At 35.9% G+C, this 24,375-nt stretch overlaps 6 protein-coding genes across 9 annotated transcripts; 4 read left to right on the top strand and 2 right to left on the bottom strand.

Annotated features, from left to right (window-relative positions):
• Positions 1–387: 387 nt before the first annotated feature.
• kat-60L1 (katanin p60-like 1) lies at positions 388–13,783 on the top strand. 3 transcript variants are annotated; one of them, XM_014247894.3, is made up of 4 exons: positions 388–1,139; positions 10,577–10,833; positions 10,898–12,004; positions 12,287–13,783. In XM_014247894.3, the coding sequence occupies exons 1-4, from the start codon at positions 1,015–1,017 to the stop codon at positions 12,610–12,612; spliced, it is 1,815 nt and encodes a 604-aa protein (XP_014103369.3). In that variant the 5' UTR covers positions 388–1,014; the 3' UTR covers positions 12,613–13,783. The 3 variants fall into 3 exon arrangements, with proteins under 3 accessions (XP_014103369.3, XP_036233808.2, XP_036233809.2); XM_036377915.2 differs by lacking the exon at positions 388–1,139 and adding an exon at positions 4,901–5,274; XM_036377916.2 differs by lacking the exon at positions 388–1,139 and adding an exon at positions 4,928–5,274 and having other exon boundaries at positions 10,901–12,004.
• Positions 13,784–13,788: 5 nt separating this feature from the next.
• Positions 13,789–15,713, bottom strand: Hat1 (histone acetyltransferase 1). Its single transcript, XM_014247870.3, has 4 exons — positions 15,240–15,713; positions 14,680–15,181; positions 14,263–14,620; positions 13,789–14,197 (listed from the first exon to the last, which is right to left on the bottom strand). Exons 1-4 carry the CDS (start codon positions 15,304–15,306, stop codon positions 13,910–13,912), a joined length of 1,215 nt encoding a protein of 404 aa, XP_014103345.2. The 5' UTR covers positions 15,307–15,713; the 3' UTR covers positions 13,789–13,909.
• A 70-nt stretch (positions 15,714–15,783) lies between these two features.
• Rpn5 (regulatory particle non-ATPase 5) lies at positions 15,784–17,930 on the top strand. 2 transcript variants are annotated; one of them, XM_014247990.3, is made up of 5 exons: positions 15,784–15,937; positions 16,075–16,260; positions 16,324–17,189; positions 17,247–17,403; positions 17,462–17,930. In XM_014247990.3, exons 2-5 carry the CDS (start codon positions 16,093–16,095, stop codon positions 17,765–17,767), a joined length of 1,497 nt encoding a protein of 498 aa, XP_014103465.2. In that variant the 5' UTR covers positions 15,784–15,937; positions 16,075–16,092; the 3' UTR covers positions 17,768–17,930. The 2 variants fall into 2 exon arrangements, with proteins under 2 accessions (XP_014103465.2, XP_014103464.2); XM_014247989.3 differs by having other exon boundaries at positions 15,797–15,954.
• A 263-nt stretch (positions 17,931–18,193) lies between these two features.
• On the top strand, positions 18,194–19,231 carry PSMG1 (Proteasome assembly chaperone 1). The gene is made up of 3 exons (XM_014247993.3): positions 18,194–18,390; positions 18,459–18,880; positions 18,939–19,231. The coding sequence occupies exons 1-3, from the start codon at positions 18,284–18,286 to the stop codon at positions 19,115–19,117; spliced, it is 708 nt and encodes a 235-aa protein (XP_014103468.1). The 5' UTR covers positions 18,194–18,283; the 3' UTR covers positions 19,118–19,231.
• Hpf1 (Histone PARylation factor 1) lies at positions 19,206–20,757 on the bottom strand. The gene has a single exon (XM_014247992.3). It carries the CDS (start codon positions 20,635–20,637, stop codon positions 19,279–19,281), a length of 1,359 nt encoding a protein of 452 aa, XP_014103467.2. The 5' UTR covers positions 20,638–20,757; the 3' UTR covers positions 19,206–19,278.
• A 244-nt stretch (positions 20,758–21,001) lies between these two features.
• On the top strand, positions 21,002–23,739 carry Atu (Another transcription unit). The gene is made up of 4 exons (XM_014247967.3): positions 21,002–21,160; positions 21,222–21,315; positions 21,398–22,190; positions 22,250–23,739. Exons 1-4 carry the CDS (start codon positions 21,130–21,132, stop codon positions 23,570–23,572), a joined length of 2,241 nt encoding a protein of 746 aa, XP_014103442.3. The 5' UTR covers positions 21,002–21,129; the 3' UTR covers positions 23,573–23,739.
• The last annotated feature ends 636 nt before the right edge of the window (positions 23,740–24,375 follow it).

Here is a 24,375-nt window from a genome sequence, read left to right as displayed (position 1 = left end):
ACTGACCAGTGAGCAGTGGTCAGGCAAAAGGAAAACAAAACAATAAACAGACTGACAAACTTTCGGATATTTTGCAACCCCAAACAATTAAAGCAGTATAATATATATATACTAGAACTAGTACTAGTCTTTATATGCATATATGCATACATATATATAGAGAAATGGATTTTTCATTGTTTGGTCAGTAAAAAATCCTTGAAGCGCGTTAGACTGCATTAGTCGCCATCGGCACGTGCTGCAGTGCAACAGCTCAAAGTGCAAAACGAAAAATAAATATATCGTATATATAATTTTTCCTACATATTTATACAATATATATTTACATAATTGTTAAATCAACAAAAAAGGAAAATTTTATTATTATTTCTATTATTTATTATAAACAGCTGTTTTAAACTCGCTATACAAAAACTCAGTGTAAATTATCCTTAAGTCCAGACAAAGCCTGCGCATAAGCAATACAAAAAGTGTTTATTGTTGTTGTTGCGGCATTTGATTACATAGCTTTTGCATAAGTAGATAGTATATATTGTTTTTCTTCGCGCTGCCGGCAACCAATTCGCCTTCGTCGTGCAGCATCCGCCAACGAAGCGTACCCAACAGCGCTGACTGTTTGGCTAACAGCCCAAATGTAGAGACAGATAGTTATGTATGTACATAAGTGCATATGTAAGTATATTGGCCATTTCGCTGTTTGACTTGTGGTGAAAATTCAAAACTACACCAGTATTGCTGCAGAATCGAGGGTCATAGGACATATGTAAGCGCAGCTCCGAACAAAGAATGCAAAAAATTTAAATAAAATTAGATTAAAAATCTATCTTTTAATTTAAATTTGATGTGTGTGCATAATAATATAATAATATAATAACTATGAAAAAGTGCATGATATTTCCGACTAACGAATGTAACCGAAAATATGCTGTAAATAGAATTTTTTAGAGGATTGCATATAACATGAAAGAAATATAATTGTTTCAAAAAACATATACTAAGAAATACTAAGCGAAAATGTCTTCGAAGCAGCGTGGTGAGGAAACATATCGACGCATCACACGCGAAAAGCTGGTGCTGCGCGGCAATACTGCCATTCGCACCTTAGATTCCACCACATCCTATCTGCCGTTGCTGCCTGGGTGAGTGCCAATAATTGGAAAAGTGATAAGTGACTATAATATCGACTTTCTAATAAAAGACATATCCATACATCTACATATACACATATACAATACATACAAATGTATGTAGAGATATTTAAATATTTATGTATATATGTATGTATGTGCATATCTGCGCATCTGTATGCGTTGCAAGAAATTGATTTTTTCTCCGACACATTCAACATCTCGGCATCATCAACATTTTTTTCCTTCTATCAACATACCGAAGGCCATACATAACAGCTTGATGTCCTCTTGCCGGCTGCAGAGCCCCCAGTGCAAGCAATTATTGTTATAGTATGCCATTATGAAATCCCTGAGCGAATGACGCTTGAGTTGTTTATATACACAAATATAGTTTGTATGTAAGCCTACAAGCAAGCAAAGGAGTGTTCAGTTTCATTTATTAATATTTTTCAAAAGTTTCCGAAATGAGCACTAGTATTTAACTTTCATACCTCTGACATCAACAAGTATGTTACGCAATAGTTATATTTGCTTTTAAGGACCTTCAAACTAGAGCAAAAAGTCGAAATCTTATTTTTTACTTAGACTTATGACAGAAAAAGAGAAAAATGTACTTGAAGAACTCTAAAGGCGTGAGCGTCCTTTAAAACGTATATGAAATGAATGAAAATGAAAATTAGTTACAAAGCGTTGAAAAAGGTCTAATTTAGCTATAATAATAATAATATATCGGGGGTTCAAGTATTCGTTTTTTATTTTCCGTTACAAAAATGTTACTTCAGAACTCTACTGAAAGCCCAAATGTTAACCTATCGAATCAATATTTCCCTTCTATAGTTTTCTTAATTTCCGATCAGTGATAGTTAGGATTTTGTGTGTTTGTATTTCGTCATAGAGAATTTTGGTCGGACTCACTCGATCTCTTTATCTTTTGATCTTTAATACTTGGAACGAGATAAATGTAACGGGGCGAAAGTTTATCTTGATTTTAATAAAATTTTGATATATTACTTGTAGTAAACTTGGGTATACGAGTAAAGACCCAGTTTATTATGACCACAAATAGAAGGAAACTTATTGTGGCTTTTGCTTTGAATAGCAAGGCTAAAAGGTTGATTCTGAAAGAAATGTGTCGCTTGTAAAATAAATCCAAATAAGGTCGAACTACCGGTTTAGGTGCCGCTTATCATTTTCTACATGTTAAAAATCTCGAAATGACTGCTAAAGGATCATTTATTCAAAAATTGCTCTAACCTCAGAGTGAAATTCGAAACTCTGAAACTTCTATGTATAAAGGTTCATAAGCCGCTAAGGCTCATCTAAATCAATTAGAAACTCGACAAGCAAACGTATGCTAGTAGAGTTTTAAACCGTAACTGGTATATATTATATTTATACAATATACATGTAAATTTATGGATTTCTACCCCAATTGCTGCAATTGACCGCAAATAAGCACACATTTAACCTGAAATATTTTTGATGAAAATCGCAAATCACACAAACCAACCAAATCCACACACCCACACACGTGCATAGACCTATGCTATTTATTAGAAATATAGAGTTCGCTACTTTTCACATTTAGTTTAGTCGCATACTCTTGTTGCCGTAGTGCCATAAAGTTTAGCGCACTTTAGTCGGTAGTTATGAACGAATTCTCACATAGTTTTCGAACATTCCTGGCACATACACAAATATGTACATAGGTATATTTAAATTGAGTTTAGAAGAGCAAAGAATTTGCTAGTCACCAACAAATGTTTGTGGAAAATATTAACTTCATGAAAGACGTCACTTTGGCTAGTCGGACGTTCGCATTTTCATGTTATTCCTATTAAATTGTTACGTGCGAAAGCGCAATTAACGGTATAGTTAAAAAAATGCGAGGTTGGAGCGTTAAGTATTTGAAAACCAAAACAAAGCAAAAGTAAAATTTTTACGATATTGATGGTAAGCCACGACGATATTGATGCAAAATCCCGGCTGAGGCAAAATGATCACTTATGGCAAAGTGTTTTCCTACACCAATCTGAGCCGAACTAAATCTTGAGAGACTCTCCATTTGTCAGTTAATATCAAAATGCGCGTCGCTCAAACAGTTCGACCACTCAGCCAACGGAGATGAAAGAGTCAAATATATAGCTTATGGAAGAATATATGTAGACTAAATTTCGCTAGCTTGATAGAGACCAATAACATTCGCGATGGCGTTAATAGGGCATCTAAGAGAGCAAAAAAAATTAGGTTAATTCCTGCACTTCATGATGAATCAGAAACTCTCCTGATTGCATTTTGCAAAACAAGATCGGGGACAGGTCTGCAATTAAAGATACTATTGGAGTAGTGCCTAAATACCAGAATTTCTGACAGGATGGCATTTAAAGACCGATCTGCTCCACTCATATTTCGGTTGGTATCTGGATATTGTTTTACAAATGGATGCACGTATAATTTTTAGGAAGGTTCTGAAAGTTTTATGAATTTTTTGAGAGAATCGGATATTCCCTTTTAATTTTAATAAAATGCGCACGAAACCACACTGAAGTGTGCGATATTAATTGAGATTATTTTACCCTATAAAGCGAAGGCTTACAGCTTTAACTCTCTCCGTGTGAATATGGAATGTCGAAAATTAGAAATACACATTTTTCGTTTTAAGAAAAAGTTAGATTGGTATATATTTTAAAATTAATATTTCGCATTTAATTCAAATTAAGGTGTTTTTACTGTAATTCCATAAAGTATACATAAATGATTTTTTGATATTGCAAGAATATGGTAGAAAAATTCATTAGTATTGCAGCCATGCGTACGACAACAAATACAACAACTATCGATCTATAATCCACAACAATAATTAGCCACAACAAAAGTCGAAACTTTTAGTCAAAACGAATCTAAACGACTGGCATTGGCTCAAGGAATATTAGTACTTCCGATTTTATAGAAGCATACAATAACGCAACAGCAAAAAAAGCATTTTGCAGATACTCAAGCATAGTAAAACATAACACAGATTGAAATAGAAACAACAACAAAACAAAAGCAGCACAAATGTCACTTCCTTTAACCTCAATACAAATTAAAGAAACAAACGAGTTGTTTTGGCATAACCAGCTGTGTGTGTGTGTGTTGTTGTACGAGTAAACGCAATAAAAGCAATAAACAAGTGGTCAACGGCTTCAATGTATCCATGTGTATGTATTTTTGCGCATGTGTGTATAAGCATACTAACATGCCAGTGCTGCCACTAAATGTAAACGCATGCAAGTACTTAAAGGGTGGTAATTTTGTATGTAGAATATTAATGGAGATCCTTCAAAGCAAGTGCACTAACACCATACATACTCGAACATGTATGTTTGTTGTGTGTATATTTGTATTTATACTTTTTTTTCGACTGCTTGTGCAGTTAATGGCAGCGGCTTTTTTGTTGTGGCCCAACACGGTGCGACGCAACGCCATCTCCTCCACAACCGTTACTCCGGCATTTCTATTGTGCAAATGACCATTGTTGGCGCGACGCCGCCAATGACCGCTGCCTCGGGCGCACAGTTGGTCAGTTAGTGTTTAGCATTCGCGGCAAATGGTCAAGTATTTGTTGTAGAGCTCGCGCGTACCAACGTTAACAACCGTTACGCACCACAACAGAATGTCACAACGTTTGTAGTGCAAAATGATGGAAGTTATTTCCTAAAGAAAATCAACAATTAATTTATTTTTAAAGTACAAGTCACTAAGAAAAAGTAAAAAAAGTAAAAAAAAAAAATTTTTTTAATAAAATTTTCTAAATACACAGTATGTTTAATATGAACGCTCATAATTGGCTGGGCATGGCATTGGAGCAGCCGCTTGGCGAGGGAACCATTGCCTCCGCCATAACCAATGCAAATGCAACGCAATATAATGGCAACATCGGTGAAGGTGGTCTAACAATAACACCACCACCAGCCGCAGCGCCGCCCCCAAGCGCGCCTCTACATCATACTTTTCTACGGAAACGTTCCGTTTGCAATTCGAATCCGTCGCTCGAACGCCCAACGCCCACCAATGATATACATGTGGAGTATGAAGTCGCCGTGCCCATCGTGTCCACATTCCGTCATACACCCTATCATTCATTATGGGATCTACATGATTGGTAATTCCTTTTTATTTATAAGCATTTATAAATATTCCAACAATGCAGCAAGTCCCATAAAACAGAAATACATTAAAAGAACAAAAGAAAAGTCGTACGTAACCGCAAACTCAAGTATAATGGCCAACTATAACTACGTTCTTGAAGTGTGCCCTTCACGTGGTCGTGGGAAATTCTATACTTGCCTGCTATATCCATCACAATTCGATCAAATGTATGTAAATGTGAAAAGTTGAGCCATTTCCATTGGCATTTCCACCATTCATTGTTGCTAGTCTTTATTTGTGCATAAATTTTATTTGACGTTTATACAGCTTCCTTAACATTCAAGTGATTGACATGGTCAGATGCATTTGAAATTGCTGATTATTAATCTATAACTTCTATAATGCCAGGCCACAGAGCTCACGGTGTCAGGTTGTTCGCAGCCTTGTCACTCAAGTGGAAAACTTTTACTGCGATAACATTTACAATAGCAATGAGTGCTTATTTTCAAGAGGTCATTGGGTAATTGAAATAAAAATCATAAGTTCTAACGCAGAAATATTAACGATCATTAAATTAATTTGATGGTTAGACAATTTTTTTCTTCCATTTATTGAGTTATTGTGTAAATACAGGATTTGACAAATTTGCAGGCGCTTCCGTCAAAAAGTGCTTGGAAGTATATATTACCCGAATAATTTATAGATTTTCTCGTGTCAATTTTCGAATAATTCGCATTTACTCTACTTCCTACACCTACATATGCGCTGTCGATTTAAGTATGTACTTCTCAATGCAGCAAAAAATATGATAATATCAATATCAGTCTTCCCATTGTGGTTTTATTTCCACTTGAATGGAAAAATTCAATCAAACAAGCAGTGCTATCGCTTATCGCTTCACATGAACCATGGAATTCACCATAAAATCAATTATTTCAAGTAAAATATTTTTAAAGAGGTTATTATTACGATCCATATATGCTAACAGAGATAGTTGAAAGAGATTTGAGCTTGAAAATCATTTTGTTTAGTATTTGAGTGTTAGTAGAGGTGTACAACATCTCTTTCTCGTAGATTCAATTTATTACTGTAGGTATTAATGAAAATTCGAGGTTCTATATGCGATTCTTGCAAAAATACAAACAAAAGTCAATGTCAAAGAGCAACTTATTCCCGTAATTTGGCTCTTAAAACTTAAATATTAATGGTCCACATCATCAGAATATGTATATTTTTTATGAGCCCCTGTAAAGTTTTATCGAATGATATTATCACTAGGATGGAAGGATTATACTTAGATCTACAATATTACTGTTATTGCTCTATTTAACCTAGCCCTAATATTTTGGTATGTTAAAAACCGTAATAGCATCGAGATATCCAAATATAAAAACTTAATCTACTACTCTACAATTGTTCTCAGCTTTCCATTTCATGGTACACACAATGTGGCTTTTTCAAATCGAATTTAATGCTGGATTTATGTAAATATGTTACATAATAAAATTATCTTAACAAAAAATTCATTTAAACATTATTTTATGTTTTCATTAATCACGCAACAATCGAAGCAATTAAGTTGTGCCCTATAAATGTAGAATTGAACATTTTAATTTTAGTTCTTACTTTTTTACATAAAATTTTTTTTTTTGTAATTAGTTCAAAGCCACTAAATTTGAGTTACGTGCTTTTTAGAAAACCAACATAAATGCATTATTTCAAATCTTCATACCACATTACTCATACGCCCTGTCAGCAACATAAAATACATGGCGTATAAGCAATATTGTGCTCAGTGTTCAATGCCGCCCGCATTTGTTGAAGGAGGAGTGCATACAAATTATTACAAATACATACAAGAGATAATTCAGACAATGAAAATAGATAACAAGAAGGAAAATCATAAAGCAGCATTTAGCATTGGAGTACAATTGTTTTTTATATATTAGAGAGTATACAAGTATATTTATGTTAATAGATTAAGAGAAATAGATATGAGATAAATAAAAATTATACCTATACATACATATATAAATTGTATTCAATACAATGCATGCAGATTGCTGTATCGTAAAATTCTGTATTAAAAAATGGCAGCGTTAGCAATTGTGGAGCTTTAGTTTTGATAAGCATAAAACAAATAATTGCTTGTAAGACTCGTACCACTTTTGCAGAATACAATAGGCATAGCAGTACCGGTCTCAGTGGTTTGAAAATAGTCATTAACCCAAATTCCTTAATAAATACTAAGCAATGGAAATTGCCCAAAACGGAAATACCAAAAAGGCAATGCGACAAAGCAATCATTTCGAGCACTCACTTGCACTCTCCCTTAAGGAAAGGAAAAAAAACAGAAATTCATGTCAAACGAATCAGCATAGAAGATTAACTTACAAGTCAATAACTCATATTCTATGCATATGTAGCACCCTGTGTTTAAAACATAGTTCTAACAGTAAGCTTAGGCATTTGCATGATGCATTTACTTATTTTATGAAAGGAAATGCTAGGAAGTCATAGAACAAAAGTTACAACTCATGATTTGCGATTACGGATAAACACGCATACTTACATATACTCGTATGTATGTAATTATAGATGTAGGTAGGTATGTCTTTAATTGTGCTTAAGAGAAAAACAATGAGTGTAGTAAGCATTTTACTGCCTAATCTCTAGTAAACAAATAGCGCGATGGCTGATATGTTGCACACGAAACGACAGATGTCAAAAATTGTAAGTCTAATATTTGCTGAGTTGGTTCATAGTTTAGAAGAAAATGGGTTTTATTGCATAAAATTAGTAAATAAAGAGTAAAAAGAGAATTCTTTTTTTATATTGAAATATACAAAGGCGAGATTGTAATCTACATTATATAAAAAAAACTAAATAATAAATTAGCAACTCAAAAGCAAACAAACAACTTCATACTGAAAAGATTCATATAAAAATTACTCTAGAAAGTTATACATAGTTAGTACTCAAATCGAAATAAAAACCAAAACAAAACGGAAAATTGCGTTTATTGGCAAATAGATTGGTCTCAATCATTGCTTTGCTAGAAGATACAAAGTTCACGCCGGTAGTAATATGCCTCTCAGAACGAATTATCTATGCCTACGCCAAGAGTACAACGTGTTTTCTCTTTACAATTTCTAACCTCAGATCAAAAAAAAAATACTTTTCCAAACGAATCATAAATAAAACAAATACAGTTTTGAAAGTAAACACAAAAATTGAGAATTTTTTTTGTGTTATTCTTCGTTAATTATTCACAGATTATAATCTAACCCAGCAAAAATATTAGCCAAAAAAATGTGCTTCAATCACCACCAAGCCATAAATTAATACCCTTAATAAAACCTTATTAAATTAGCGTGAGCTTTATGGGACTCACTGAGAGAAAATTAAAGTGATGCATTGATTACAAGTTTCCTGATTCGAATAAGATTTCTCGTACTCGTCTAACGATACCAAGCTGGTCAGTACTGAATAAGCCTAACAAAAAGGAAAATTGCGCACTAATGTTGCCTCGATTGCTGTTACGTCACCTCTTCAATTAATACTTGACATGTTCGTGTCAAGCCTTTGTCCAATATACACAAGTCAAATCCAGCACAGTAACAATAAAGTTTAGAGTAATAAAAGGCTCAGCTGAAAGCTCAATAACCTGGCAATTCTTAACAAAGTTTATTGAACTCGACGCAATTTAAAAGCATATATTTATAGGGACATAAACACACACAGGAAAGAGTGCTTATATATTCATATATATACATATGTGTATGTGTGTGTACTCATAAGCAGATAGAAAAATAAATTGTTTGGTATTAAACGCAACACGTTCTCAACCGGCAAAAAAAAGAGACGTCATGCTTGCCTTTAAAAATAACTGCATAAGTTTACATAGTGTTCACGAGCGTGTATATAAGTATGTTATAGTATATTTATGCACATTTCTATTGTCAAATCAACAACGATACTCGCCTTATGTTTTTTAAAATGCTGAGGCTATTTTTACAACTACATTTGCATTAAGTATATATATGTAACTGTATATATAATTGTATGTACCCGGTCACTTATTCGATAGAATACAAGTATGAAATATATGTTTTATATGTACGATATGTACCGTTATTCAGCTCGATCAGCACCAACGGAAGCTCTTGCATGCCTTCGACATTATTTTTATTTTTTATTCGTTTTTTTATTAACTTTTTTTCTTGCTCATATACATACATATGTACATTGTCAGCTAATAATAACGCTATGCCGACCACACCGTGTCTACTGTCTAGACCATGCTAACCAATCCAACCAGTCCCTAAGGTCTAAGTCAGTTGATGGTTGGCGAGTCGTCGTTACTTTGTTGTTGCTTACTCACACAATGCATTTTTATACATACATACATATTTATTGTAATTATTAATTTTCATATTTATTATGTTATATGGTATACATCTCTAGGTCTATACATATAGTATAGTATCTCTTTAAGCACATACAATTTCAGGAATTGTTTGCGTGCAGATATATATCAGCTATATTGGGCGTGTGTTAAAACGGCATTATACTTGACCTTACTGTTAATAAAATGATAACATATATAAATACATATACATTCATATGTATGTGATTATTTGAAAGGACATGTACATATGTTGGTATATATTTCACACACATACTATACATTCTAATGGGCGTTATTTTTGCAACGAGTTTTTAACGCAAAAGTAAAAATCGTTCAGTTTTGAGAATAATTTGTTTGTTTTGAATGATAAACATTAATTTTAACGAGACAGAGAAGCTGAGCAAACTTAAGAAGATTGCCAAGTTGACAAAATAACGAAACCGTGCTTTAACTAGTTAGAATGCTCTTCTTCATGCGAGCGAAAAAACTGGGAGCAAGCAATAAATATAATCCGCTACAATCAACGGTAGAAGAGTTTATTTTGTAATAAATTCAAATATTCTCTCGAAGGCTTTCAAACTGAATTCCGTTAGCAATCAATCATAATCATAGTGCCACAATTGATGATGAAAGAACCAACACGGTCTTTAGAGCATACCAGAGAGAGACTCTTCTACAAATATTAATGTAACTTTGTAAAAAAAAACTGGTTTAGCTTCTGCTATGTAGCTCTTATACTCGTACGTACTTCTACCAATACAAACTTAAGCATTATTTAAATTGGGGTATGTTGTTGTATGAATTTGTTTATAAATTCACTACATTTCTCGAAAAGTTCTGAATTGAACAGCACTCTTCTACTATTCAAAAGTTGTTAACTTTACCTTGAATATCTTCCTTACAGTACCTCCACAACACCGCCGACGGGACTCTCGCATGTGGCACGCATGATGGACTCATTAATACTAGATCAATATCCACCATTCGCATTCACAAAGATCACAACCACTCATCGGCCATCACGAACTGGGAACAACAAGAAAACCGAAACCACACGCACAACCACTTTGACTGGTCTTTCGCCCAGCAACGCGACTACCTTTGGCGCTGGCAGCGGTATTGCGGCAGGAGGTCTACGAAAAACGCGCATACCAACACAAGGTGTGTAGAAAAAATTCGATATAACTGTTGCAGATTAGTTTTATTATCTATACATTTCTTCCAGAAGTACCCCCACAGCCACGCCCCAATACAAATTTGCCACCAACAGTCGGCGCCACAAATCCACTTTATCAGAATGTCAACGGTGGCACTAACAGCAGCGGCGTTGGTGGTAATAATACACACATACAATTCCCAAATCATAATGATAACCGTTGGATTTCATCGTTACGTCGATCCCGCGATCCCGAACTACAGCCGACACTGCCTTCGATCAATTTGAGCCATCACGGTAGCGCACATAATGTGGGCGGTAGCCTGAGCACCAGCACTGATAAAGGGCGCAGTTCGCGCAGCATTAAGACGTCGACTATAGCGGCTACGCGCAAGAGTCGCAGTGTGGAACGTATTCGAGCACGCAAACTTACCACACAAATTAAACTCAAGGATAAACCGAAGAAGAATTCAATCGATGAGAATTCCAATTCGGATGATCAGGAAATTACATCACTAGAGGAGAACTCTACGTCACAGAATACGCCGAAGTGTTCACCAAAAACGAAAACGAAAATATTCTCACCCATCGGCTATGAGTCACATTTGGTAGACACACTGGAAAAGGATATATTACAGCGTAATCCAGGTGTTAAATGGAGTGATGTAGCTGGCTTGAATGATGCAAAGGCCATATTACAAGAAGCGGTTGTATTGCCGATCATTATGCCCGATTTTTTCAAAGGTATACGACGACCATGGCGTGGCGTATTGATGGTGGGCGCACCAGGTACTGGCAAGACTATGTTAGCCAAGGCTGTGGCCACGGAATGTGGCACGACTTTCTTTAATGTCTCCTCGGCGACACTAACCTCAAAATATCGTGGCGAAAGCGAAAAACTGGTGCGTCTATTATTCGAGATGGCGCGCTTCTATGCGCCGAGCACAATTTTCTTTGACGAAATTGATGCGTTGTGTACATCACGTGGCAGCGATTCGGAACACGAGGCGAGCCGGCGATTTAAGGCAGAGCTGTTGATACAGATGGATGGTTTGAATGCAACTCTGCAGGATGATAAGATCATTATGGTTTTGGCGGCAACTAATCATCCCTGGGATATTGATGAGGCTTTCAGACGACGTTTCGAGAAAAGGATTTACATTGCACTTCCAAATGGTAAGTCAGGGGGGAGTAAGCAAAATATCATATTTTTGTTACAATATGTTGTTAGTACAATCATTAGTTAGACTAAAAAGTTCCATATTTCCATTTGTCCCTTCAGGCGATAATTTGAGTAGAATTGTAAGTTACGAAAGTTTTTACTGTTGGGTTTTTGTTTTCGTTATCAGTTTTTGCTCCACTAATAACTTATATATACATTTGAAAATAATTTATAATTGTTTTAATATAAATATCTGTTTTAAATTAACAAATTTGATGTTTTAATATTTCCTGCAGAGGAGACACGTTCCGCTCTACTCAAACTCTGCCTCAAGGATGTTCGTCTCTCACCCAATTTAGATACGAATCTCATCGGCGACGAGTTGACAGGATACTCGGGCTCGGATATTAGTAATGTCTGTCGTGATGCGGCTATGATGGCGATGCGTCGTCTAATCATCGGACGCTCGCCATCGGAAATTAAGGAGATACGCCGAGAGGACATAGATCAACCAATAACAATACAGGATTTTAAAGACGCTATGGAACGTACGAAACAATCAGTTTCTTTGGACGATGTGGCACGTTTTGAAAAATGGATGGAAGTCTATGGTTCATGTTAAACTAATCTAGACGCTCAGAGCAAAACATTGCTCTTAAATTATATTAATTAATCACATTGAAATCTTAAAATCATAATAAGCAATAAATTGTAGAAATTTATTTAAACTAAGCAACAAAGCGCTCAATATAAAAATGTGCAGATAGAAAATACATACATTAGGGTGTCCGTCATTTACAAGTCAATTTCTTTTCTACGCAAATGCCACCTGATGTTTCAGTTTTGCGCTAAAATAGTATCGAACGTAAAGATCTATTTATTTTCAATTAAAATCGTGTCTAAATAATTTTTTTGAGATTTTTTGATATTATGTTACAAAGTTTTTATCTCCAAAGCAAATAAATATATTGTACTATATTATACAATTTGAAAAAGTGCAAAAAAACTGTATTCATATAGTACACCATGTGGTATGAGCAACACAGAATGTGTAAATCACTTGTGTGAATGTTCAGGTCATTTGATGTATAACTTTAACTGCATATAACTGTTAAAGGAATGTTTTTATGAAAAAAAACAAACTTTTTTTAGAGCGAAAAAATTTGCATTAGTATATTACTTTCCTAAAGTTGTAAATTTACTTGCTTAAAGCAAAATATCAAAAAATCGCATGATATATGTACAAGTATACATGGGCAAAGAAAAATGTTTTAGGCACGGTTTAAATTTAAAATATAGAGCTTATTTACGTTGGATTCTTATTTTTAAGTTAAAAACTGAAAAAGAGGGGGCGTTTGCAAAAAAACACAATCAATTCACCAAATAACGGACACTCTAATACTACATATATGTGAGCTGTATTTAGTGTATGACTTTAAAATTTAGAAAAACTTCCATAGCTCATAACCATTGTATGGACTTGTAATAGGGATTTCTAATTTTCGATTCAATGTTTGACCTTTATCATTAGTTAAAAACAAGACCTGTATTCGCTCAAAATTTCGAAAACCCACCATTCCTAACCCAATACATTGTCCTATTTCCTAATTCAAATTTTAACAAATGAGCGTACGCAAAATTCACAAGTGATTATTACATAACCATTTATAAGCAACTAGTCGATAAACTAGACATTTTATATAAACAAATTTATAAATTTAATATTAACATGGTAAATGTACGTATATTCGAATCAATAAATTTACTAATATCTAATGAAATGTATGCTTGAATGTGCTTTTGTTTTAATTTTAATAATTTAATTTTATTGTATAATCAATCAAAACGCAATTAACTGATTACTAGTTAACATCGACATTGATAATAAAACACAAATAACTGTACTGTAAATCGCATGCTTAATTGCGTAATTTTTCAAGAATCTGTTTATAGGCGCCTTCTACTTGCTGGTACTCCTCATTTAACTGTTCAATGCGTTGCATTGGCGTGGGCAGACGTGCTCTCAACCATTCAGTATCCACATTGGCTTTCTCCATTTTCTTAATGTCGTTTATCTGCTTATAATGAACAGCATTTAAACGTCGCTTCACATCTAAACGATATGCCCGATAATCCTCTTCATCATTTAAATTTGTATAACAGAGGCGGAGTATTTCATAGACACGACGACACTGGCGAGGATTCAACTACGCATAAGAAACAAAAATAAAAAATAAATAATATTAGCATTATTTAAATTATAGCAACTTACTTTGAACGTTTCCCGTGCCTCTCTAATCATTTCCTTATTGAAACCTTTTTTAATGGCATCTCTTCCGAAACTTTTCAAACCCTTACATAGTCGTGCGTCCACAAAATTGCGTAAACGCTGAAAGTCGTCAGATGGATCTTCAACAGTCATATCCACCACGTTTTTCTGAGATTGATAATGCTTATATATGGTCTCTACGAAGCTTGTGCCAATCCCGAGCTTTTGGAATGGTGGTAGGACAAGCACTTGACTGATGCGTGGTCGTATGTGTTGTGGATATGCATAATACTCATAAACAGTGGTGTAACCCGTCGTTGCATACTGGTAATCTCCATTATCATTTTTATATTTTTCGTAGCTAATGTGTAACAAAAAAAAAGATTATAAAACAACACTGCTTTATGCTTTAGTACATACCATACAAAAAAACTCCACTGTGTATCATCAATGTCAATATACGATGCAGCATCAACAAACCAAAGTATAAATGTTTGTAGACGACTGAAAAATTTTAGAAACGCCTGCACTTTATAATCACAGTGATATATTTCGAACAAACGCTCCTTTCCCTGAGCGTCAGTTACTTGGTGTTCGGATAATTTTTCTCCAAAAGGTTGAAATTTATCGGCTTTGTCAAGTGTTTTTAAAAACTCATCCATATTGATAAAGAAACAGCCTTCGGGTAACTTTTCGGCAATAGTGAGCACAACATTATCAGCTTTTATGTCTCCTCCTGATATCTCATTTACTCGACTGCTATATTCTGTACCGATATAAATGTGAAGTGGTCCGGCAGTATATAGGATTCGCACTCGTAAATCTTTATAGCCAAATATGCTCTCCGATTCGCCAAATATTTGATGTGCCATCAACGGGTGGAACACCAGACTATCATCTTCTAGATCTTGCTTGCGACGTACTACAAGGCAAATAACATTGTTATGATTTTATAAAATTATTTTAAACTTAATAATTACTCAATTTAAATTCCACAACCTCAAGTGCGTCCAGCACGAGTTCTTCATAGTCGTGAATATGTGACATACCGGCAACAATAAACTTCCCTCCAAAATATGGTGTCACTTTTTCCTTCTTGAAAAGCTTCAAATCTTCACCTCTCTCGACTAGCTCGAGCACTTCTACTAAATTCAGTTAATGTTATTAATAGTGTATATTAGTTATTCTTCTGTATATGTACTAATTTAGATATTAAATGAAAACACATAAATCTTGATGTCGGTACAAAATTTCGGGCGCAAAATGCCAATAGCAACAAACCAGTGCCAATAAATGTTGACAAATGCCTGACAGCGCTGTGTTTCATATGCAAAATGATTGTCACTAACTAGAATAGTCCAAAACTGGACTGTTTAGGCATGAATTGATTTGAATTTTACACATTTATCCAAAATATTAAATATTTTTAATTCCTGGAAATAATAAACTTTAAATTTATTCTATTAATATGAACAGAAAAAACTAAATATTTGTCAAATATTTTGATTTGTTGTACTTCAAGCGACGTTGACATTAGATACTTAATCACAGCCAACTTAATTGATTAGTAAGCAGAATTATCCGAAGTCGATTTGTAGCCGCATTTAACATTATTTTTCCAAAAACTTTAAGTTGAACTGGTTCAATAAATTGTAATTGGCAAAAAGCACATTAAAACGTAATACATAACACACGGTAACTTAAAAAAATACTAGGTTCTCTAATATTCAAACCGAAAGTGTAAAGTTATCACATTTTTAGTTGACTCGTATATTCATTTGCGTATTCTTGTTTCTTTCGCTGCATTTGTTTTAGTTGAAAAATCGCAAAAAAATGGATAATTACCTGTTCGAAGGCGGTCGCATCACTAAAATGGAGGTTGATTATTCACCTGCATGTGATGAGAAAATTCCATTAGCCAAAGATATGGCAAGAAAAAATCCAGAAGCCTTCCACGGCGCCATCGAGCTGCTACTGCAACTTGAGAAACAAACTCGTCTGGTATGTAAACTTTTTGTATGGCGATTTTTAGGCTTATATCTATAGTATTGCTAATAACCGCAGGGCGCCGATATGGTTTCTTGTTCGCGTGTACTTGTCGCAATATGCCAGATTTGTTTTGAAGCTCAAAACTGGAATGCTTTAAATGAATATGTTTCATTACTGGCTCGTCGGCGATCGCAACTTAAACAAGCTGTCTCAAAAATGATACAAGAATGCTGCACTTATGTTGATAAAACGCCTGACAAAGCCACAAAATTGAAGCTTATTGATACTCTGCGTTCAGTAACTGAGGGCAAAATTTACGTAGAAATTGAACGTGCAAGACTAACGAAAATTCTGGCAGATATCAAAGAAGCTGATGGGGATATTCCTGGTGCAGCTTCTGTAATGGAAGAATTACAAGTCGAAACATATGGTTCAATGGATAAACGTGAAAAGGTTGAATTGATTTTGGAACAAATGCGGCTTTGTTTGTTGAAGGAAGACTTTGTTTCCACGCAAATCATAGCCAAGAAAATAAGCATTAAATTTTTTGATGATCCAGCCCAACACGATTTAAAGCTGAAATTCTACAATCTTATGATCCGGCTGGACCGCGATGGTTCTTTCTTGAAAACTTCTCGTCACTACCAGGCAATCGCGGAACCAGCACGTCCTGTACCAGCAGTCCCGCAATTAACTGAGGAGGAAAAGAAGAAATTAAGCGAGGAGGATAAAAAGAAGCGAGAAGATGAAATAAAAGCAGCAGCTGCTGCAGCGGCCGCATTGTCAACTGTAGAACTGACTCCCGAACAGGAAAAGGAACAAAAAGAGAAGCTTATCTGCGCTGTCCTTTACTGCGTATTAGCGCCATATGACAATGAACAAAGTGATATGATGGCACATTTATCGAAAAAGAAAAAGCTCGAAAACATACCCGCTTATCGGTTAGTGTCTGGTAAGAAAAATTGGGATATATAGTGATGATTTCTTTATGTTTACAGAGAAATATTGCGTTTGTTCATGTCGAAGGAACTGATAAATTTCGACACATTCAACTCTGATTTCGGAAGTGTATTGGCCGAGAATGAAATGTTTTCAGACAGCACAAAACATGGTCGCAAATGTATATCGGAATTAAAGGATCGTTTAATAGAGCATGTAAGTTATTTACGGATCGCGCAATTAGATTTTACATTGTATATTAATTTTCCACTAGAATATTCGTATTATTGCGATGTACTATTCCCGTATTCACCTCCAACGCATGAGTGAGTTGCTCAACTTGCCAACAAACCGCTGTGAAGAATACCTTTCAAAATTAGCGAATAGTGACACCATAAGAGTAAAAATTGATCGCCCTGTTGGAATAATTTACTTCACCACTAAAAAGAGCGCCTCGGATATTTTGAATAACTGGGCGAACGATGTGAATCAATTGATGTCATTGGTAAATAAGACTTGTCATCTTATCAATAAGGAAGAATGCATTCATTCGGCTATTGGAGTAGTTGTAGAGGAGTAGATTACCAGAAAAATGTACTTTCTTTTTTAACGTAATTTTCGCAAAGCTGATTTAAATTTAATTTACTAATATTTCTAATGCCCCAAACAAATGCATTTCACATCGAATGTATTAATATTGAAAACTAGGCATTAAAACGAAATAAAATGTACGCAAGCTTAAATATGAGTGTTTTTGAAATGTTATTGTAGTGAGGTTAAATATTTATTTCATAAACTAAAATATTATGTAAATCTTAATAGATTCACTCTATTTAGACGAAACTCTTAATTCAATGAAATTCCCAAAAGGTAAATTATATGAAAACAATATAATTTCGCTTAGGGTAGTCCTTATTGTGTAAGTGTAAAAATTCCGTTACCTCAAATTTTTTTATTTCACTAAGTGCAACCCTGCAATGTTGTTCTTTTTGAACACGCTCGCTGCATTAGCAGATGACAAGCGAAAATAGCTATCTACTTTTGAAAAAAGAATTGTTCACAGCCGAAATCGTTCGTAAAATAAAAATATTTAGAAATGGGTTGTCCAATGGCTTTTGGAGAGCTAAATATTCCGTCTTCACGTGCGTTCTGGGATGATTGTGATGAGGACGAGCCAGTACAAAAGGATACGGAAACAAAGAAGTGACTTGCATATGTTATTACGTTAGCCAATAAAATGCATATTGAAATAAACGATTTTCGTCTTGCAGACTCGAATTACTGTACGAACCAAATGAAACCCAAACTCCTTTACGCAGTAAGATATTTTTGTTAATTGAGGGCAAGGACGTGTCAGAATTTGTAGAAGCGTCATTATTAGGAGGAGCTCGGAAAATATGTAAATTGCCATCACCTAAGTCATCTTTGTATTATGTGCAGGACAAAGAACTATTGATCGCACTGTTGCAGGAAGATCTAACAAATAGCGGTGAATTAACAGAGTTATTACTTCCTTTTGCGAAAAAGGCGGAGAAAGTAATTACATTGACCGTAAAATCCAAAATAGAGTATCAGAGTGAAAATTTAAAATGTGTTCGTGATGATATTACTTTCATAAGGGCCATTAATTCCAAATTGCCCCAAGTTGAAGAACTTGAACCACCTAATTTCATAGTGGGTGTAGCAGCTGGAAGTAAGTACTCTCTAAAATGCTAATATCAGTTAATCAGTTATTTCCATCTATCTCTTAGTTGCTTGTTGGAGGCACAACGCGAATTTGCCTACTTCGTCCTATGTTGCCTATACTGACAATGTATCCCTGGATACATTGGCTGCAAAGCCTATAATAAAATTGCTGCAAGAACTGGGAATAGATTGTAAGGACAGTTACAAGCCTATTTATAAAGAAAGGTCACATCTATATATGTAAAATTATGAACAGATGCTAATGGGTTTAAATTTTTATATTTTTATATATACAAAAGTTGAATAATTGGTGAGAAGAAATACGAAAAAACTTGGGATTATTAAAATAAAAAGTATATTTAAATGTTTTATTTTATATCCATTACACAAAAATCTCATAATACATTACAAAGCGTCCAACTCGAAAATGCTAAGTTTAAGCGATTTGCTACGCTGTTCCATATGTGCTTTCGAAATAGCAATGAATTGTGGCCGACTTAAAAGTGAATACGCGGGCACTAATAAAGATTGTACTAGAGAATGCAACTCTTTCCGTCCACTACAAAATAAGTCGATTCCTAACTCAAGAGATGTGCCAAAATCACATTCATCCATTGCTATATTAGCAGCTGTGGCCACTGGTTGCAATTTCTCAATAACGGCTGCTTTTATTTCCTCATTATTACCATCGCCATCAGATGGTCCAGCTGTAACGAAAACTTCCAGTATTTTTTTCAATTCTCCATCGGAAACAATTAGTGGTCTGTAACCGACTTTTGTATCGCCTTCGTAGGGTACTACAATACCGGCCTCGTGAAAAGTTTTAGACACAACTTGAGCATTTCGTTGTTTACGTAATGTCTCCAATTTTTTTAATTTTATTTCATTCACATTTATAAAAATTTGCAGTGATTTACGTATGGATGATACCAAAGTTGCAGTAAACGGTGTGCTCGTAAAATCTTTGTCAAGGTAATGTAAGAATGCATCGAAAACATTGCCTGCAATGAATTCGAACTTACAATTCTTTAAGGAGTCGTTGCGTGCTATTAAAAGGCAATCACTGTCCTTCGGCAAATCACGCCAATAACCATAATGGACACCAGTATCACGACGTACGAAAATCGTTTGGAATTCTGGCGGATCATAGAAAAAACGCCAATGACGTAAATAATCACCTGGTTCACGTAACTTTGCTTTATGAAAGCGACCAGCTAGAAATTCAAACGGCCCCACTAATTGCAGATGGAATTGCTTTTCGAAATACTCCAAAATTTCTTCTCCTGTGATATCTTTTTTCAAACTGTTTGCGAATTTCCAGAAATCATAGAAGTCCGGAGGCATTTCAACAAGGAACTTGTGGCGTATGAACTCATTACTACGCAACAATTCATCGTATTCAGCTTGCACAGAAAACTTAATACGCTTAGCGAATATTTCCATGTAATTTTTTCCGGCAATATTCCCAAGAGCCTCAGCACGCAATTCATCAGTATCTATTTCTTTACGTTCACCAATAGAAATATTCTTACTAATAGTAGCCCCTACATCCGTGTTCAGTTTGCTTATAGAATAATCAGTTTTTGGCTCTCGTTTGTAATCCTCGGATGTTGTTCTACGTTTCTGTGCCTCTTTCTCTTTAACTGGGCTAGAGTCAGAAGTTGAAACTGTAGTACAGTCTTTGAGTGGATGATTATACTTCTCTAAATGCGCTGAATTTTTTTGATAACATTTCTCCCAATATTTGCAGTCTTGTTTTGACATTATGACAAACAATTTTATTGTTTATAAACTACTTTGTAATAATTTTAGCTAAATGTTACAGATATTACTGTCAAACTTCACTGATTTTTGTTTACATCTGACACGCCGCTAGAGAAAAACAAAATCATATCGGATATTTGATAAACAATAGAGCTGGCATCCCTTTAAATGTGTGATGAAAGAAACTTATATATCTTGTAATAAATACTACTTAAATAATAGTACTATAAAATAAATTAAAGTAAAATGAGATGTATAATTATAAATGTAATTTTTTTACAATTATTTCTTATTATATTTACTGGATTGTTATATATTTCACGGTACCATAACGTAATGCGGTATGCAACCGATATATATTTTTTTTTATCGATTACTGGCATCAAACAACGTTGCTTCTGGTTAATTTGGCAGATAAATGTAAATGTTAAATTTACTGATTATTTTTATTAGTCGTTGCATAGAGTTTATTTAATAATATAACTGTAAAAGATGGTTGAAAATAATTCCGACGATGGAAGTGGTAAGTTCCAGGATGAAATTAACTCGTAACTGCTGCGAAAAATTTGTTTTTATTTATGTAGGTTCTGAATCTGAAGGTAGCCAAAGTAGATCTCCTTCGCCACAAATTGCACAAACACCGGGCTATTCCTTGGAGCATCATGATCCTGAACCACGGTAAAAATTTAATGATTTCTATATATCCAAAATATCATAATTAAAAAAAAAATATATATTTATTGTAAATATTTGATTACAGTTCCCCTCATAGCGCTCATTCGGCTGCGAGTGGTAGTGATAGAAAATCACGTTCGCGTTCACGTTCATCCTCGAGTTCGGGATCACGCAGCAACTCAGGTTCACATTCCGGCACACGGTCTCCATCTGGTTCACCCCACAGCAAACGCTCAGGTTCAGCTCAAAGCATACACTCTGCCACATCGGCAGCCAGTAGAGAACATAGCGCCCGTGGAAGCCATGAGCATTCAAATGTGGCTAGCCCCGACCAATCACCTGTAGCAAGCCGACAACAAACACCAGTTGCAAGTCGTGACCAATCACCTGTCGCTCAAGAGGCTTCGCCGAAGCGTAATGCAGGCACACCTGTAAATCAAACTCCAAACGACGATGATACACGCTCTCAATCGCCTAACTTGCAAATAGATGACCGTGCAAATTCACGTTCACGTTCCCGTAGCCAAAGTCGTCGCTCCCGATCCGCTACACCCCATTCTAAATCTGGGGGATCTTCACGTTCAGGATCTCGATCAAGAAGTGGAACCAGGTCTCGTTCCGGATCGCGTGCACATTCAGGTTCACGCTCCCGATCAGGTACGCCTGCATCCCGCAAATCTGAAAAGTCTGGTAGTGGATCTGAATCAGGTAGTGATTTTGGTGCCCAACAGAAGAAAAAGCGTAAGGCCACAGCATCTAGTGGTTCTGAATCTGAAAGTGCTCCTCGCAAAAGAGGCAGTGGAGGCGAAAGTGATGAAGGTGCCACTGTAAAGGCGAAGAAAGCACGCATTATCGATTCAGACAGCGACAATGAAGAGGTATCTGCTCCTTTATACATTTACCTTTTTGTTTGGAAGGAATATATTTGATTTTTCAGCAATCGCAAAAAATCGATGCAAATGACATTTTTGGAGATGCCGATGATATCAGTCTATCTGAAGATGAGGGTCAAAAATCTGATGGTGGTTCCCGAAAAAGTCGTTCGCGCACCCGTTCACGTTCCAAGTCGAAATCAAGCTCTCGTAGTGGTTCACGCCGTTCAGGTTCCGGATCACGTTCGCGTTCAAGATCTCGTTCACGTTCTTCTCGTTCGCGCACTCGGTCAAGAAGCCCAGCACGAGCAGAACAACAGCAGAAGGAAGATGAGCCAGAACCTATTCCCGAAACTCGTATCGATGTCGAAATTCCACGCATAGTAACCGATCTGGGAAAGGAAATTCATTTTGTAAAACTTCCGAATTTCCTTTCGGTTGACACACGTCCCTTTGACAAGGACACTTATGAGGATGAAATTGATGAGGAGGAAACTATGGACGAAGAAGGTCGACAGCGCATCAAATTGAAAGTAAGTAATACCATTCGTTGGCGCGAATATATGGCAAATAATGGTGACATGATCAAAGAATCGAATGCCCGTTTTGTGCGTTGGTCAGACGGTAGCATGACATTACATTTGGGTAACGAAACCTTCGATGTGTATCGTCAACCTTTACATGGCGATCACAATCATATGTTCATTCGTCAAGGTACCGGTTTACAAGGACAAGCTGTCTTCCGCACCAAACTTACTTTCCGACCACACTCGACAGAATCATTTACACACAAGAAGATGACAATGTCACTGGCAGATCGTTCACAAAAGACCAGTGGCATTAAGATTCTCACACAAGTCGGCAAAGATCCCACCACCGATCGTAAGTATAACCTCAAAAAGGAAGAGGAAAAACTTCGCCAAGCAATGCGTATGCAACACAAACCGCAACCTAAGAAAAAGAAAGGTGGTGCGCATGATATGCATGGCGCTGCCAATTCATCGTATCATCACGACGAAGGAAGCGACGATGACAATGCTATTTCTCTTAGTGCTATCAAAAATAAATACAAGAAAGGTAGTGTCGGTGGTGGTGGTGCACCTTCGGTAACCTCAGAACAAAAGGGTTCGGCCATTTACTCATCAGACGAAGACGATGGTTCCGACTTCGACGGGCGACGTAGCAAGAAAAAGGACAAGCCAAAGTCGGTGAAAGCGCTGCGTGATTCCGACAGCGAATCAGAAGATGAACGTGGCAGCGGTAAAGGAAGGGGCGGTGGCAGTGACAGTGACGCCAGTGGCACTGGTGATGAGGGTGGCGGCAGCGCTCGCGGTAGAGGCGGTGGTAGTGGCTCAGGCAGCGGCAGTGGCAGTGAAAATGATGATTAACAACCATAGCAATGCTACAACAACAAAAAATCTTACTTTGGACAATGTGCAAAACTGCAACATTTACATATTTATATAGTATTGTTAGATATGTTAATTATAATAACTGCTCCGAATAGCGTAGAAGCGTTTTGAATGATGTTAATAAATAAAGGAAAGTAATTTTATTGTATTGTATTATTTCAGTAGTTATTGTAAATGGTTATGGAACGGATGGGCTAAAGAAATAAGCAATTGATAGGGGGCAGCCAAAGTATAAGTTGAAAGAGGTTTGCGATACGCGGCTGGTGTCAAAAGGCAAGCGTACTAGCGCTTCGGATAATTATGCTGAGTTGCAACAGTAAGGCTTGTAAACTTTTAAGCGCTATCTAAGACTAGGTTATGTTTCACCACACATTTCCACATGGTTCGCCCCTTTCGAAACAGCTTGTTTCCTGGGCCTTCTGTTAGATGACCTCGACGACAACCACACTATGACTTACCGCTCAAGCGGGGACTAGATAACCGTTACAACAACAACTAGGTTAGGTTACCGTTCCCACGACAGTCGGCTCTGTGTAACCAGAACGGACCTTTTTATCCGGCCAAGGACTGTCAACTCGGCGAAATTCCGGCACTACAACAACAACAACAGCCTGGTTAGGTGTTGAGGTCGTAGAGTTTCACGTGAAACGTAGCAATGAATCTCACATGGACAGCTGTATCTACGTCTAAGTAGAAAAATAAAATTTTGGTTATTGAAACGCACAAAATGCCTGTTGTCAATTAATTGCTGCAGCTGTCAGTTATGTTGAAATATGCAG

Source organism: Bactrocera oleae, chromosome 2, assembly GCF_042242935.1.
Source record: "Bactrocera oleae isolate idBacOlea1 chromosome 2, idBacOlea1, whole genome shotgun sequence".
Classification (NCBI taxonomy): Eukaryota; Metazoa; Arthropoda; class Insecta; order Diptera; family Tephritidae; genus Bactrocera; species Bactrocera oleae.
This window is presented reverse-complemented; position numbering and strand designations above follow the sequence as displayed.